The sequence below is a fragment of the Hipposideros armiger genome, unplaced genomic scaffold, assembly GCF_001890085.2.
Source record: "Hipposideros armiger isolate ML-2016 unplaced genomic scaffold, ASM189008v1 scaffold_466, whole genome shotgun sequence".
NCBI classification, from domain to species: Eukaryota; Metazoa; Chordata; class Mammalia; order Chiroptera; family Hipposideridae; genus Hipposideros; species Hipposideros armiger.
Genome location: NW_017731816.1, coordinates 861,886 through 876,858, shown reverse-complemented (window position 1 = coordinate 876,858; position 14,973 = coordinate 861,886). Strand labels below are relative to the sequence as shown.

At 46.8% G+C, this 14,973-nt stretch overlaps 2 protein-coding genes across 2 annotated transcripts in view; both read left to right on the top strand.

Annotated features, from left to right (window-relative positions):
• Positions 1 to 5,615, top strand: part of LOC109395376 (ryanodine receptor 1-like) — a 19,317-nt gene extending 13,702 nt beyond the window's left edge. The window contains exons 3-6 of the mRNA XM_019666304.1: positions 2,964 to 3,043; positions 3,137 to 3,213; positions 3,787 to 3,860; positions 5,481 to 5,615. Of these exons, the coding sequence (XP_019521849.1) occupies positions 2,978 to 3,043; positions 3,137 to 3,213; positions 3,787 to 3,860; positions 5,481 to 5,587 (324 nt within the window). The 5' untranslated portion in view covers positions 2,964 to 2,977 and the 3' untranslated portion in view covers positions 5,588 to 5,615. The remainder of the gene's footprint in view (positions 1 to 2,963; positions 3,044 to 3,136; positions 3,214 to 3,786; positions 3,861 to 5,480) is intronic.
• LOC109395341 (ryanodine receptor 1) overlaps positions 1 to 14,973 on the top strand; it is a 126,143-nt gene that overhangs the window by 85,556 nt on the left and 25,614 nt on the right. Inside the window, exons 73-78 of the mRNA XM_019666253.1 lie at positions 8,472 to 8,531; positions 8,801 to 8,938; positions 9,424 to 9,536; positions 9,730 to 9,826; positions 10,076 to 10,182; positions 11,085 to 11,316. Coding sequence (XP_019521798.1) covers positions 8,472 to 8,531; positions 8,801 to 8,938; positions 9,424 to 9,536; positions 9,730 to 9,826; positions 10,076 to 10,182; positions 11,085 to 11,316 — 747 coding nt within the window. The remainder of the gene's footprint in view (positions 1 to 8,471; positions 8,532 to 8,800; positions 8,939 to 9,423; positions 9,537 to 9,729; positions 9,827 to 10,075; positions 10,183 to 11,084; positions 11,317 to 14,973) is intronic.

Below are 14,973 nucleotides of genomic sequence, written 5' to 3'. Positions count from 1 at the left end.
CTCTCAGCCACTCCTCCCAAGAGCTGTCCGCCCGCTTTCACTCCTTTCTCACCTCTCACTCCTTCCCTGATTTAGGGCTTGCTGGCTTCTGTCCCTGTCAGTCTCCTGAAACTATTTCAAGATCATCAGTGACCTCTTCATCCCAGAATCTCTGCTCTGACTTGTCATCTTGGCAGCATTTGCCACCCTTGGCCATTTCCTTCCCCCAGCAATGCCTGCTTCCCTGGGTATCTGTGCCACACACTTCTGGGACCCCCACCCCCACCCCCCACCTTCCCTGCCAATCCCTCAAAGCCTCTTAAATGTTACTGTCTCTGAGCCCTCTACCTTCAGAAAGAAGAGATAATATTTTTCATGTTCTCATTCTGTGCCAGGTTCTGTGTAAATGAATTACAGTTGACCTTTGAACAACACGGGATTGAACTGCACAGGTCCACTTATAAATGGATTTTTTTTTCAATAAATACACAGTCAACTCTCCGTATCCCCAGGTTTTGCATCTGCAGATTCAACCAACCATGGGTTGAAAACAGTATTTTTGATCTGCAGTTGGGAATCTGCAGATGCAGATGGCTAACTGTATGCATCGTTCTTCACCATTTTATATAAGGGACTTAAGGATCCAAGGATTTTGGTATCTGGGGGGTTCCTGAAACCAGTCCCCCATGGATACCAAAGGATGACTAAAGTTTTCAGGGAGTCAAAGTTATAGTCAGATTTTCAACTGTGCAGGGGGTCAGTGCCCTTAACCCCTGTATTGTTCAGGGGTCAACTGTAGTTCAATTTGGTTGATAATTAAGTTCGCCAACTCATCTAGAAAAAGTGCTACATACCTCATTGCTGAAAATCACTACAGTTACCTTCAAAGTACACTCCCCTTGGGAAGCTATGCACCAATGCTAGCACCTAGTCCACCCTTCAAAGCAATTTTGGAACTCTTTTTCTGGAATAGCATCAGAGCTGCCGTTGATGTTCTGAATGTCATAAAAATGTCTTTCTTTCAATATTTCCTTTATCTTCAGGTAAAGAAAGAAGCCATTGGGGGCCAGATCAAGTGAGTAGGGAGGGTGTCCCAATACAATTATTTGTTTACTGGCTAAAAACTCCCTCACAGACAGTGCCCTGCAAACTGGTGCATTGTTGTGATGCAAGAAGCATGAATTGTTGGCAAAAAGTTCAGGTCGCCTAACTTTTTCATGCAGCCTTTTCAGCACTTCCAAATAGTAAACTTGGTTAACTGTTTGTCCAGTTGGTACAAATTCATAATGAATAATAAATATCTCTGATATCAAAAAAGATTAGCAACATCATTACAACAAGTTCACAAACTTAATTGTCAGACCTCATATGTGGTAAGGACTGTTTTTTATTACTATTTTACAGAAGTGGAAACTGAGGCACAAAGGGGTGAAGTGATGTGCTTAAGGTCATACAGCTAATAAGAAGCAAAGCTGAGATTAGAACTCAGGCAGTCCAGCTCCAGAGTACACTGCCTCCAGATTCATCTATTTATCTAGCCCAATAAATAGTCAGTGAGCACCTCCTGGGTGCCAGCCCCTAGCTGGGAGCCCCAGGCCTACTCTCAAGACTGGCAGGTTTAGGGAGAGAGTCTCAGTGAGGGCTGTAAGAGAACGAAAAAAGTACTCTATGCTGGAGTAGCATAGTACTTAAAAGTACTTAGCTGTATGCTGGAGCTAAAGTGCACATCATTCATAATTTTAAAATGATTTTGCTCAGCGAAGGAAACCGTCAATAAAATGAAAAAGCTGCCTATGGGATGGGAGAAAATATTTGTAAACCACATATCTGATGAGGGGTTAATATCTAAAATATACAAGGTATTCATACAGCTCAAAAGCAATAAAACCAATAACCAAATTTTAAAATGGGCAAAAGACCTGAATAGACATTTTCCCAAAGAAGACATACAGATGGGCAACAGGTACATGAAAAGATGCTCAACATCGCTAGTCATCAGGGAAATGCCAGTCAAAAACACAGTGAGATATCACCTATTAGGATGGCTATTATCAAAAAGACAAGAGATAAATGTTGGCGAGGATGTGGAGAAAAGGGAAACTTTGTCCATGTTAGTGGGACTGTAAATTGGTGCAGCCACTGTGGTAAACAGTACGGAGGTGCCTCAAGAAATTAAAAATAGAACTAGTATATGATCCAGCAATTCCACTTCTGGGTATTTATCCAAAGGAAATGAAACCATTATCTCAAAGAGATATCTACATTCCCATGTTTATTGCAGCATTACTCACAATAGCCAAGATATGGAAACAACCTAAGTGTCTGTCAATAGATGAATGGATAAAGAAGATGTGGTACCTGTGTGTGTGTGTGTGTGTGTGTGTGTGTGTGTGTGTGTGTGTAAAATGGACTATTATTGGGCCGGCCGAGTGGCTCAGTTGGTTAAGAACTCGCTCAAGAGTGCGAGCTCTGAGCAACAGGGTTGCCAGTTTGATTCCTGGCACGAGCTGAGCTGCTGCTGAGCTGCCAACAGGTGGCAGGATGGCTCAGCTAAAAAAAAAAAGGACTATTATTCAGCCTTTAAAAAAGGGAAATCCCAACATTTGCGGCAACATGAATGAACCTGGAGAGCATTCTGCTAAGTGAAATAAGCCAGTTAGAGAAAGACAAATACCTCATAGTATCACTTATATCAGGAATCTAAAAAAAAANGCATTCATCCTGCCTTCACTCACCCCAGCACCCCCCACCCCCGTTTCCTGTGGTCCCAGTGGCACATTCTCCCACCCCTGCATGCCTGTGGTGTGCACACTCTAGCCCTTGCATGTTCCACTTGCCTTGCGATTTCTCACGCATCTTTCAGTCACGATCGCCCTTGCACGCTCCTCCACTCCTTCTCTCCCATCCTCTGGGATGGCTGTTTTTCTGGTGGGTGGAGAATGCTGCTCCCAAACTGAGCAGACCATCTTTTGACCCCTCTCCAGGAGAGACGGGTGCCATGGTGTCCTCCACCCTGAAGCTGGGCATCTCCATCCTAAATGGGGGCAATGCTGATGTGCAGCAGGTAACAGGAAAAGCGACTAGGGAGGAAGGCTAAGACGGGTGGGAGGTTCCTCTGTGACTCCCAGTTTCCTTTCCCCTCCTGTCCCCTCTGCAGAAAATGCTGGATTATCTGAAGGACAAGAAGGAAGTTGGCTTTTTCCAGAGTATCCAGGCGCTGATGCAGACATGCAGGTAGGCTGCAGTCTATTTCTTTTAGCGAAGCTGTTTGGTGTAGTTATGCCCCCACTCCCGGTACCACTTCCGATTCTAGTTCCACTCTCTTGGTTCCAGGCACAGGGACCCACTCAGACCAGCTCAAATGACAGGGAGTTTATTATAAGAGGGAGGTATAATGCCACAGGAGTTAAAAATGAGTCGTATTATGGATCCAGGCAGCTGGAACCAGAGGGTTGTTGTGAATTCAAGGGGCGCCCAGCAGCAGGGAATTCATGACGACCCCTATTAATGTGACTCTACGACTATCTATCTTTGGTCTCCTCATGCTGTTGACTGACTTTCTCTGGAGCTTTCACTAATTGATGGTTTCTGTACCCTCCTGATTGCAATTTGTATATATTGCATCCTTGCCCCGCGTAGCTGCCACCATATAGCTTCTGCCAACTCTTAATTTGTGCTTCCTCTTGATCTCTGCTCATTCATGGTTTATTATGGCTCTCCACCTACCACCGTGGGGGACTGAAGGGCCCTGGAAGAGAAGGGCAGAAGCTTCAGCACATCTTTCTGTCTTTCCTGTCTTTCCCTCAGTGTCCTGGATCTCAATGCATTCGAGAGACAGAACAAGGCAGAGGGGCTGGGCATGGTGAATGAGGATGGAACTGGTGAGGATCTCTTCTGGGCTCCCCTCTCCCTGGGGCATCCCCTTCCTTCAGGATCCACCCCCTCCCCCAACACTGCCCAGAGCTCTCCTCCTCCAAGACAGTCCCTTCCCAAGAGCAACCCCCTCCCCTGCCCTGTGCAGTGGTCCCCAGTCTTGCCCCCGCCCCCATTTCTCCAGGGTCTTCCTCCCCATGGTCCCCACCCATGGGTGTCCTTTTTGTCCTGTGTTCTCTCATCTATCACCACATGGGCCCCACCCTCCACATGCCCCAAGTCTCCAGCCCTGATTGCTGTTCTTTCATTAATGTCCCTAATACGGGTTAATCACGTCTCCTCTTTGCTGTGTTGTGATGTGTCTAACCTTTCTGCCCTGATCATCGCCTCCTGCCTCTCCACCTCTACCTTTCCATCTCTTTCTCTTCCTTCTTTTTTTCCCCAATGCTTTTACCGTCATTTCCTACTCTTTTCCTGGCTTCCTTCTGTCTCCTTATCACTCTGTCTTTCTGTGTGAGTTGTTTCTTTCTCCATGTCTATGTCTTCATCCCTGACCGTGTGTCACCGTGTGTGTTTCTCTGTCTGTCTCCTTCTGTCTCTCTTTTCCCTCTTTTCTCCTGCTTCCTCCTCCCATCCTGTTGGCTGCCCCAGTCATCAACCGCCAGAACGGTAATTCCCCCACCCATTCCCCTTGCTGTGCTACTCCGCCACCCCTCCCTTCTAACCCCCACCACCCGCTCCACCTGGGGGCTGAGGATCTGGGACATCCAGGGAAGGAGGAACCCTTCAGTGGGTCAACATGCCCACAGAAAGTCTTGAGATCAGGGTCCAGAGACCAAGATTTGGGTCCCAGATTACCAACAACAACACCTGGGACTATGAACAAGTCACTTACCTTCCATTGGCCTCAGTTTCCCCATATGTAAAGTAGAAGCTAGAGAAGATGGCAAAGACTCCTTTCCAGATGGATGCTCTCAGACTTAAAGACCCAGATTCACAGTCCCCGGGGTGGGGTGATCCCCACTCCCACCTACCCGGCTCTCTGCACCATGACCCCGGATTGGTTGGGTCTGCAGTTCCCATCCACCAAGCGGATTGGTTGCCCCCAGCTTCCATTCTGATTGGTGTGCGTGCTTCCTCTGCACCTGCTCTGGTTGGCCCATTTCACTGTCTAGCCTCCCCTCTCTGCTCCCCTGCAACCGTCAATGATTGGCTTCTTTCATATGCCTGTTCTGATTTGCCCATGTTTATAAGGCCTCCTCCTCTGCTCCTCCCGGAATGGCTGCCTTCAGTGCCTCTGAGCCAATTGGCTGGCTTTCAGTCCCATCCCATCCTGCTCTGAACCTTAGCCTGAAAGTGGCCCAAACCCCAACCCTATAATCCATTAACCCCATGGCCTTGGAGGGAGGGCTGAGGGAAATACCAGCTACTTGAACCTCTGCTGGATCTGGCAGACACTCCTGGACTTCACATAAGTGGTGACATCAGAGTATGTAGAAAGACACTTGAGGCCCCAGCTTTATGACTCAGGGCCCCTCAGGTCTCCATCTGCTGATGTCATGGATTCTGAGATCGGGACCGCTTTGTGTCAAGGATGATTCTGAGATTGGGACTCCCTTGTGTCACAGTGTCTTTGAAGTGGTGGCTGCTTCTCTCAGTGCTCCTATGCTTTGTGCATGCGTGTGCAGTGTGCATGGGCTATGTGCATGCATGGACTGCGTCCTGGAACATCTGACCCCTTCTGGGCCCTGCCCCGCTCTTCCACCCAGGAGAAAAGGTCATGGCAGATGATGAATTCACTCAAGACCTGTTCAGATTCCTGCAATTGCTCTGCGAGGGGCATAATAATGGTGAGGAGGAGGGGTGGGTGGGGTGGAGAGGAAGCAGAGGTTTGGGGTCAGTATGAAAGTGTTTCCTGAGTTAATCTATAGTCCCCTCCTCCCCTTATCAATGATGGCCTCACCACCCATCCATGACCCCATTGTCCTTCATCCTTTACTTTCAGCCAGGGTCAAACCCAATCTACCCACCTTCCTAAATCTCTCTTGAATTTCTGGAATCTAGCCACTTTGCTTCACTTTCACTTGCTGTGGCCAGTCCAATTCCCCAAAAGCAATCTGTCAAAAAACAATTTGGCCAAAAATCAACTTGTCCACATAAGCAATTAGCCACATGTCATTTTTCCATAGGCATTTTGAAAGTGAGTAAATGTGGTGGATTTCCATACTTCGGGAAAAAAGTCATACACCATTTTTAAATGAATCAATTAGAATCACATTAATTTTGCTTATAAAGTACTTTGCTAGGAGGAAGGTCTATAGATGCTCTCCTCACTTAAACAAGAGTTTTCACAACATTTGTTCTGGTTCAGGCAACTTAACTAGATCAATGGTGACACGTCAAGTAAATTAAGCACATCATTGGTGAGAAAATATAACCCGTATGGCACACATAGCTTACAAAAGTAAAGGGAAGCCCAAATTCTGTCCAACAAATATTTTACCCAATGCCATTTCAGTGTCAAGGTTGTGGTTGTAATGCTTAGCAGGTGATTATGAAACGAGACTGCCCAGAAATTAGCCTTCATGACAAGACTGGGAGTAATTATAAATTTAACTTCCATAGAAGCTGCACCCCACTTGGCTAGTATTCTTTAAGGTAACTGATTTGTAATTACCTCTAATCTCCACTCTTTTCAACAAATAAAACAATCTTATTGCTTTACATTCTCAAAAGCTCATGTCCATGACTAGTTTTTCTTCAAGGTTTACTAAATACCTTTGTGCCTCGTGGTTAGAGTTCCCTTTTTTGAATTTTAACTAAGGTGGAATCAGACTTCGGGTTTAACATGAATTTTATTTTGTGGGTCTATGACTTTTTGGAAATGAGAACATTCTTATGGGTGCGATTTCTCCCAACAATTTTGCAATCCAGTCCTCTGCCTAAATTCATGGATTCATGAACCAACCCAATCAAATAAATATTTAAAATATCTTTCAAATCTCAGACGCCTTGCATGTCTTGAGTTTTCAAAGCAGACAGGTTTGTCCCTTTTTATTTGCCCATGTCTGTGACAGTATTCTCAATTAAAAGAGTTCTTTACAAGAGTGGGGAGCTGTGTATCTAACCATTTAGGCATATTGTCTAATTTAAATGAACACAAAGGAGTTAGAAAACAGAGTTGATGAGAAAACCTGTACATTTGCTTATAAAATCTTGAATATTTGTTTATAATGTGAAACCAGGCAAAATGGACATTCAGCCTGATACATCAGTTGTGAAGTGACTATAGCAAAGTCAGAAGGAAAGGAAGACTTTGGGGGAAAAAAACTTTCAAGGGCTGTTAAAGCCATTCTGTGCAACATGACATCGCTATAAACATTAAAAGGACTTCACTGCAGCCCATGTTTGTTGCCTTGATAATATGATGAATTGATCATTTGGCAAATGGGTATACAGAGGTGGTTCTCAAACTTAAGTGTGCCTAAGAATCACCTGGAGGCCTAGTGAAAATATAGACTTCTAGGACTGACCCCAGAATTTCTGATTTAGTAGTTCTGGGGTGGAGCCCAGGAATGTGAATTTCTAACAGGGTCCCAAGAGATGCTGATGTTGCTGGTGTGGGGCCACACTTTGAGACTCACCACTCCAAAGTGCAGCTCTTAACCTCAGCACTCTCTTTAAGGCCCTTTAAGAACAGCTAACGTTCATTGAGCACTTATGTACCAGGTGCTGTCCTAAACCTTTATGTATGCTAAAGCATTAAAACCTCACAACAGCTCTATCGAGTCTACTGTGACCACCATGTTATATATGGAGAAACTGAGGCAAATCTGTGCCACACAGAAAGGTTCAATAACTTGCCTGAGGTCATAGCTGGGAATTAATGCAGCCACCTCCTACTTACCTTTCAGGTCTCAGCTCAGAGGTCCCCTCCTCCAGGGAGCCTTCTCTGATCACCCAGGCTGGGCCAGGCATCTCCACTGGCTCCTCCAGCCTCCTGGGCTATTCCCATAACCCTGATCATTCTGCCCACTATCCCCCACCACCACCCCTGCCACCCATGAACAGTGTTTTTAAATTATTATTATTCTTCCCAAACTTCTCAACCACACACTGAAGTAGAGAGAGAATAGTCTAATAAACCACCAAATAACCATCACNCCTCCGTGTCAACCCCGCCAGTGACTTGGTTGATCTGCCTGATCCCCATGACCTCTGCTGGCCTGGCCATCTCCCTTAGAACCCCCCCCCCCGATCTTCAGAAACTTCCTGCCCATCTCCCACTTACTCACAGCCCCACTCTGACCCTCCTCTGATTTCTGACAATCCCTCTGTGGTTTATTTGACCTTTAAGGTTATCCTCGTGTCACTTACTACCTCCTCTCACACCCCCACGAGGTCCCTCTAATTCCTCGCTGTATCTTCAAGGTGCCTCTGTGGCCTCTAAGACTTCCCTCTGACCACTCCTGACTTTCAGATCCTTTCAGTTTCTCTCAGCTCATCCCCACACAAATCTCTCACCAGCTGATGGGGTGACAGGCCTAGAAGGGAAAGGTTGTGGGTCAAGGAGGACACTGAGCCCTCCAGAGTGACCCAGCCTGGCCATGTTTCCCCAGAAAGACACCGATGAGGAGGTCCGGGAATTTCTGCAAAACAACCTTCACCTTCAGGGAAAGGTATGCCTCCTTAATCTGCATCTGGGCACATCAGGATAATAGCAACACTAATAGGCACCGTTTGAGCACTTACTGTATACCAGGCATCGAAAGGATTTATTTGTTGGCGCTTGCCATAGAATCCCCACAGCATTGCGGGGCGGGGCAGCTGGAGAAGCCACACCTCGCCGAGCCTGACCCTCACCTTTCCCCCCAGAAGCTCAGCTGAGGGAGAGGGAGCAAGCAGGGGAGAGGTCCTCATGCCCGCCGGCCGTCCTTGCTCCTTTTAGGTCGAAGGCTCTCCTTCTCTGCGCTGGCAGATGGCCCTGTACCGGGAAGTCCCGGGTCGTGAGGAGGACACCGACGACCCTGAGAAGATCGTGCGTAGAGTCCAGGAAGTGTCTGCAGTGCTCTACCATCTGGAGCTGGTGGGCGAGGCCGGAGGGGTCTTACTGCTGAGTGGCCAAAGCTTGGGTCTCTGGGCGGGGCAAGAGGCGGGCCTTGGGCCTGTGGGTGGAGACTGGAGTTTAAATCGAGGCTTAGAATGGAAACGTGGATTGGGGGCACGACCTGGTGCTCGATCCAGGATCAGGGACAGAACTCTGGGTCTGGGAATGGGGCTTGGTGGAGACTCCTTGTCTCTGTGGGCAGGGCCTTGGGTGGGCCTTGGGATTGGGGCGGGGCCTGGGTAGTGGCCCTGGGTCTGTGAGCCAGGCATAGGAGAGAAATTTCGGTCTGGAAGCAGAGCCCACGTCAGAACTTGGACTGTGTTGGTGGAGCTAACGTGTTCCTTCGGTCCTGTGAGCCGGCCTCAATTTGGACCGGGGCACAAATGGGCAGTTTCACTCGGAGCTGGAAGTGGGAATCATGCCGAGGCATTGTCAGGGGACATAACAGATTGTCCCGCCCCAAGGTCGAGCACCCTTACAAGTCCAAGAAGGCTGTGTGGCACAAACTCTTGTCCAAGCAGCGCCGGAGAGCGGTTGTTGCCTGTTTCCGCATGACCCCCCTGTACAACCTGCCCACGTAAGACCCCCAGAGAGGAGGGGAGCTAAAGGGGCCTTAGAGAAAGGGTGGCTGAAGAGGCAGGAGGATGGAGTGCCAACAGGGTGGGGCCTTGAGGATTTAGTTGAGGGAGGCAGATGCAGAGGCAGTTGGGGGAAGTCAGAGGAAGTGTGGAGAGAAGGTCCCACTGTCGCCCCACACCCTCCCCTTGCAGGCACCGGGCATGTAACATGTTCCTGGAGAGCTACAAGTCCACATGGATCCTGACTGAAGACCACAGTTTTGAGGACCGCATGATAGATGACCTTTCAGTGAGCTGGGGCCTGCCTGGGAGTGTGGGGGCATAGCTGGGTAGCACTGGGGCCAAGGCTGCCCGTTGCACACCTCCAGGGGTCACCCTTCACATTGAGGGGTATGGGAAAGGCGGCTCCTGGCTTGGGCAGAACGAGGGGAGGGTGAAGGATGTGAGGGAAGAGAAGAAAATCCAGCCCACCAAGGATATGGGGTAGACAGGAGGGGACTCTAGAAGCCCCTCCCCCAACTGCCACCCCTCCCTCCAGAAAGCTGGGGAGCAGGAGGAAGAGGAGGAGGAAGTGGAGGAGAAGAAGCCAGACCCCCTGCATCAGCTGGTCCTGCACTTTAGCCGTACTGCCCTGACTGAAAAGAGGTGAGGACCCTTCCTAGGTCTTAGAAAAGGAACCCTCTACTCCCCTGCCCCCAGCAACCTCTCTGTTCCTCAAAAGAGACCCTCTGTGTCCTAGGGGAGCCCCGCCACTGATCTTTCAATGTCACTTTATTAGGATGGCCGAGCCACCATGTATCATTGGGCAGCTGAGCACTTCACAGGTCCATCTCCTCTGAAGGGTTCACATCACAAGCAATAATGGATTTTGGCTTTTCTAGAAGAAAGTGTCTTACTCAAACAAAATCACTATATTATAGGAAAACAGCAGTATATTATGACAAATTTTCAACAGATAGAAGTGAGGAAGGAGTGCCTTTTTCTAACCCACACAAAGTCTTCATATGGGCTAATGGCAGTCGATACTTAACTAAGCTCCCCCCAAAACTTTCAGTNCTGCCTCACTCACCGGTGGACCTGTTTGGCCTCTGTGGGCTAGTGGAAGGCTTAGGTGTGAGCTCTGAGGTCGTGCATCCCTGGGTTCAAATCTTCCTCTTAACTGGCTATGTAACCCTGAGTGTGTGACTTACTGGCTATGTAACCCTGAGTGTGTGACTCTCTGAGTCTCGATTTCCTCATTTGTAAAAAAGGAGAGTAGCACACCTCCCTTACAAGGATGAGATCGTGCCAGCACAGGACTTGGCATGGCATCTGTCACCTGCCATTAGCTTTTGCCATCGTTATCTTTACTGGTGACTACTCCAGCTGTCGGGGGAGGTGAACAAATACAGGATCAGCCAGGTTCACACTGATGCTAATGCAGATCAAGGAGTAACCCCGTGCCCTTTAAGGGGAGGCTTGGGAGCTGGCTGGGGAAGCTTCCACCAGCACAGCCGATCCTGGGGAACCATGGGTGGCTCTTGAGCTGAAGAGCCATGGGACCCCAGAAAGGAGGCTCTGCCAGACTGCACTGACCTGGGGCTGCCCACAGGGAACGTGGTGAATGGCATGATTGCCCGGCAGATGGTAGACATGCTCGTGGAATCTTCATCCAACGTGGAGATGATCCTCAAGTTCTTTGACATGTTCCTGAAACTCAAGGACATCGTGGGCTCGGAGGCCTTTCAGGACTACGTCACTGATCCCCGTGGCCTCATCTCCAAGAAGGACTTCCAGAAGGTGGGTGCTGGAAGGTAGATGGGGGGGAGGGGGTGCCAAGTAACAGTCATACCCCTCCTGGCTGCCTGCCTTGAGCAAGAAACTTCTCTGTGAGCTTCAGTTTCTTTATCTGTGAAATGGGATAAAACAGTCCTTGGGGTTGTTTTGAAGATGAAAGGCATTAACACAAACGAGAACAATTATTTCTATCATAATTGTTAATAGCTGTAATATTATCAGTATTATAAATAGAGATCAGTTATTTAGTTGATAAACATCTACTGGCTTTCTCCTCTGTTGGGCCTGTCATGGTACCACGGACACAGCAATGACCGAGACAGACATAGCCCTGCCTTCATGAGGCTTATCGTCTAATAGGAGAGGCAGTCACCAATGACCATGGCAGGTCTATACAGCAAGGCTGCTAGAAGGGAAATTCAGGAACCAGCTTGATCCACAAACCCACTCATCTGCCTCTGTCAGCCTTTATACCCCAGCTCTCCCCTCTCTCCCCATGTAACTCCAGGTAAGTCACTCGTCTGCTCTGAGCTTCAGTTTCCTTCCCTGTGAAATGAGACTAGGATAATAACATTCACTATCTCCCAGGACTACTGGGAGGGTGGACAGTGCCAGGAGCACTCCAGAGATCTTAGCTATTATGTTTACAGACATACCTTGGAGATATTGCAGGTTTGGTTCCAGACCATCGCAATGAAGTGAAGATCGCAATAAAGCGAGTCACACACCCTTTTTGGTTTCCCAGTGCATATAAAAGTTATGTTTACATTGTACTGTAGTCTATTAAGTGTGCAATAGCATTAAAAAACAATGTACATACCTTATTTTTAAAATACTTTATTGCTAAAAATAGCTAAACATTGTCTAAGCCTTCAGCAAGTCATAATCTTTTTGCTGGTGGAGAATCTTACCTTCAGTTTGTAAAAATCACAGTATCTGTGAAGCGCAATAAAGCAAGATACGCCTGTGCTATTGTTACTGCCAGATTGTTTCCATTCATCACCATTTTGTTAACTTTTCTTTTGAAATAACTCCTTTGAAGGTATACTTCAAAGGAGTTATTTCAAAGGAGGTTTGAAGAAATATCAACCAATTGCAATGGGTGAGCCTTGTTTGGACCCTGGTTCAAAGAAGTTGCAAAAAATTATATGTGATATTTATGAAATTTGGAATTTGAACACCGACTACATACTTAATGATTTAAATAACTAGATATTTTTCATTTTGTTTTTGCTTAGGGGTGATAATAACCTTGTGGCTTATAGAGAAGTTACAAAAACAGTATATAGAATTTCTGAATACCCTTCTCCTAGATTGCCCAAATATTAACTTTTTACCACATTTGCTCCAACATGATTCACTTTTACCTCTAAATACTTCAATGTGTATCTCCTGAGAACATGTTCATTCTTTATATAACCACGGAATATTTATGCAGACTGGGAAATTAACACTGCTGTAATGCTGCTATCTACAAAGCTTATTCAATTTTCAAGATGTATTTCTTCCCAGTCAAGGATCCAACCCCAAAATCAGGGATTGTATTCAGGCATCCAGTCTCTTTAGCTTCCTTCAATCCAGAACACTTTTTTGGCCTGTGTTTGTCTTTCATGAGCTTGACATTTTTGAAGAACAGAGGCCAGTTGTCTTCTAGAATGCCCCTCAGTGTGGGTTAGTCTGAGCTTTCATCATGATTCAATAATTCAGGTCATGCATCTTTGGCAGGAATATCGTAGAAGTGATGTGTTGTCAGTGCATTGTATCAGGAGGCACGCGATGTTGGTTCTTCCCATTACTGTTGGTGTTAGCTTGGCTCACATGGCTAAGGTGGTGTTTACCAGGGTCTCCACTGTAAAGATGCTGTCATTCCCTTTAATATTTTGTGAGAAAGGAGTGAGAGAGGGCAGACAGCTCTTAGGAGTGGCTGAGGCTAGGGGAGGTGGGGGAGAGATGCAGGGAAGCTCCAGGATAACTGAGAGGCTTGGGACATTTTATTTTTAACTCAGGAGACGCTTCGAGACTATGTAAATATCTTGCTCGCCCTCTGGGGTTAGCATCCATTGTTGATTCTTGCCTAGAGCGATTGATTATTACTATGGTAGTTGACAAATAGTAGTTTTCCAATTTCACCATACCCTTTACCTTTATTAGGTACCATTTTACTGTAAGGAAGAGTTTTTTTCCTTCTCTTCCATTTATTTACTTATTTATTTACTTATTAACTAATGAATATCAGCATAGGCTCATGGCTTCTTTTATTCTAGGGGTTGCAGTCGCTACTATTCATCAGCATTTAAATAAGCTCAGGGTTTCCTGGGTTAACAATAAAAGGCCCCATGCCTCCAGTTGTCCTTGGAACCTCTCTGCATCTCTCCCTCCCTCTCAGCCACTCCTCCCAAGAGCTGTCCGCCCGCTTTCACTCCTTTCTCACCTCTCACTCCTTCCCTGATTTAGGGCTTGCTGGCTTCTGTCCCTGTCAGTCTCCTGAAACTATTTCAAGATCATCAGTGACCTCTTCATCCCAGAATCTCTGCTCTGACTTGTCATCTTGGCAGCATTTGCCACCCTTGGCCATTTCCTTCCCCCAGCAATGCCTGCTTCCCTGGGTATCTGTGCCACACACTTCTGGGACCCCCACCCCCACCCCCCACCTTCCCTGCCAATCCCTCAAAGCCTCTTAAATGTTACTGTCTCTGAGCCCTCTACCTTCAGAAAGAAGAGATAATATTTTTCATGTTCTCATTCTGTGCCAGGTTCTGTGTAAATGAATTACAGTTGACCTTTGAACAACACGGGATTGAACTGCACAGGTCCACTTATAAATGGATTTTTTTTTCAATAAATACACAGTCAACTCTCCGTATCCCCAGGTTTTGCATCTGCAGATTCAACCAACCATGGGTTGAAAACAGTATTTTTGATCTGCAGTTGGGAATCTGCAGATGCAGATGGCTAACTGTATGCATCGTTCTTCACCATTTTATATAAGGGACTTAAGGATCCAAGGATTTTGGTATCTGGGGGGTTCCTGAAACCAGTCCCCCATGGATACCAAAGGATGACTAAAGTTTTCAGGGAGTCAAAGTTATAGTCAGATTTTCAACTGTGCAGGGGGTCAGTGCCCTTAACCCCTGTATTGTTCAGGGGTCAACTGTAGTTCAATTTGGTTGATAATTAAGTTCGCCAACTCATCTAGAAAAAGTGCTACATACCTCATTGCTGAAAATCACTACAGTTACCTTCAAAGTACACTCCCCTTGGGAAGCTATGCACCAATGCTAGCACCTAGTCCACCCTTCAAAGCAATTTTGGAACTCTTTTTCTGGAATAGCATCAGAGCTGCCGTTGATGTTCTGAATGTCATAAAAATGTCTTTCTTTCAATATTTCCTTTATCTTCAGGTAAAGAAAGAAGCCATTGGGGGCCAGATCAAGTGAGTAGGGAGGGTGTCCCAATACAATTATTTGTTTACTGGCTAAAAACTCCCTCACAGACAGTGCCCTGCGAACTGGTGCATTGTTGTGATGCAAGAAGCATGAATTGTTGGCAAAAAGTTCAGGTCGCCTAACTTTTTCATGCAGCCTTTTCAGCACTTCCAAATAGTAAACTTGGTTAACTGTTTGTCCAGTTGGTACAAATTCATAATGAATAATAAATATC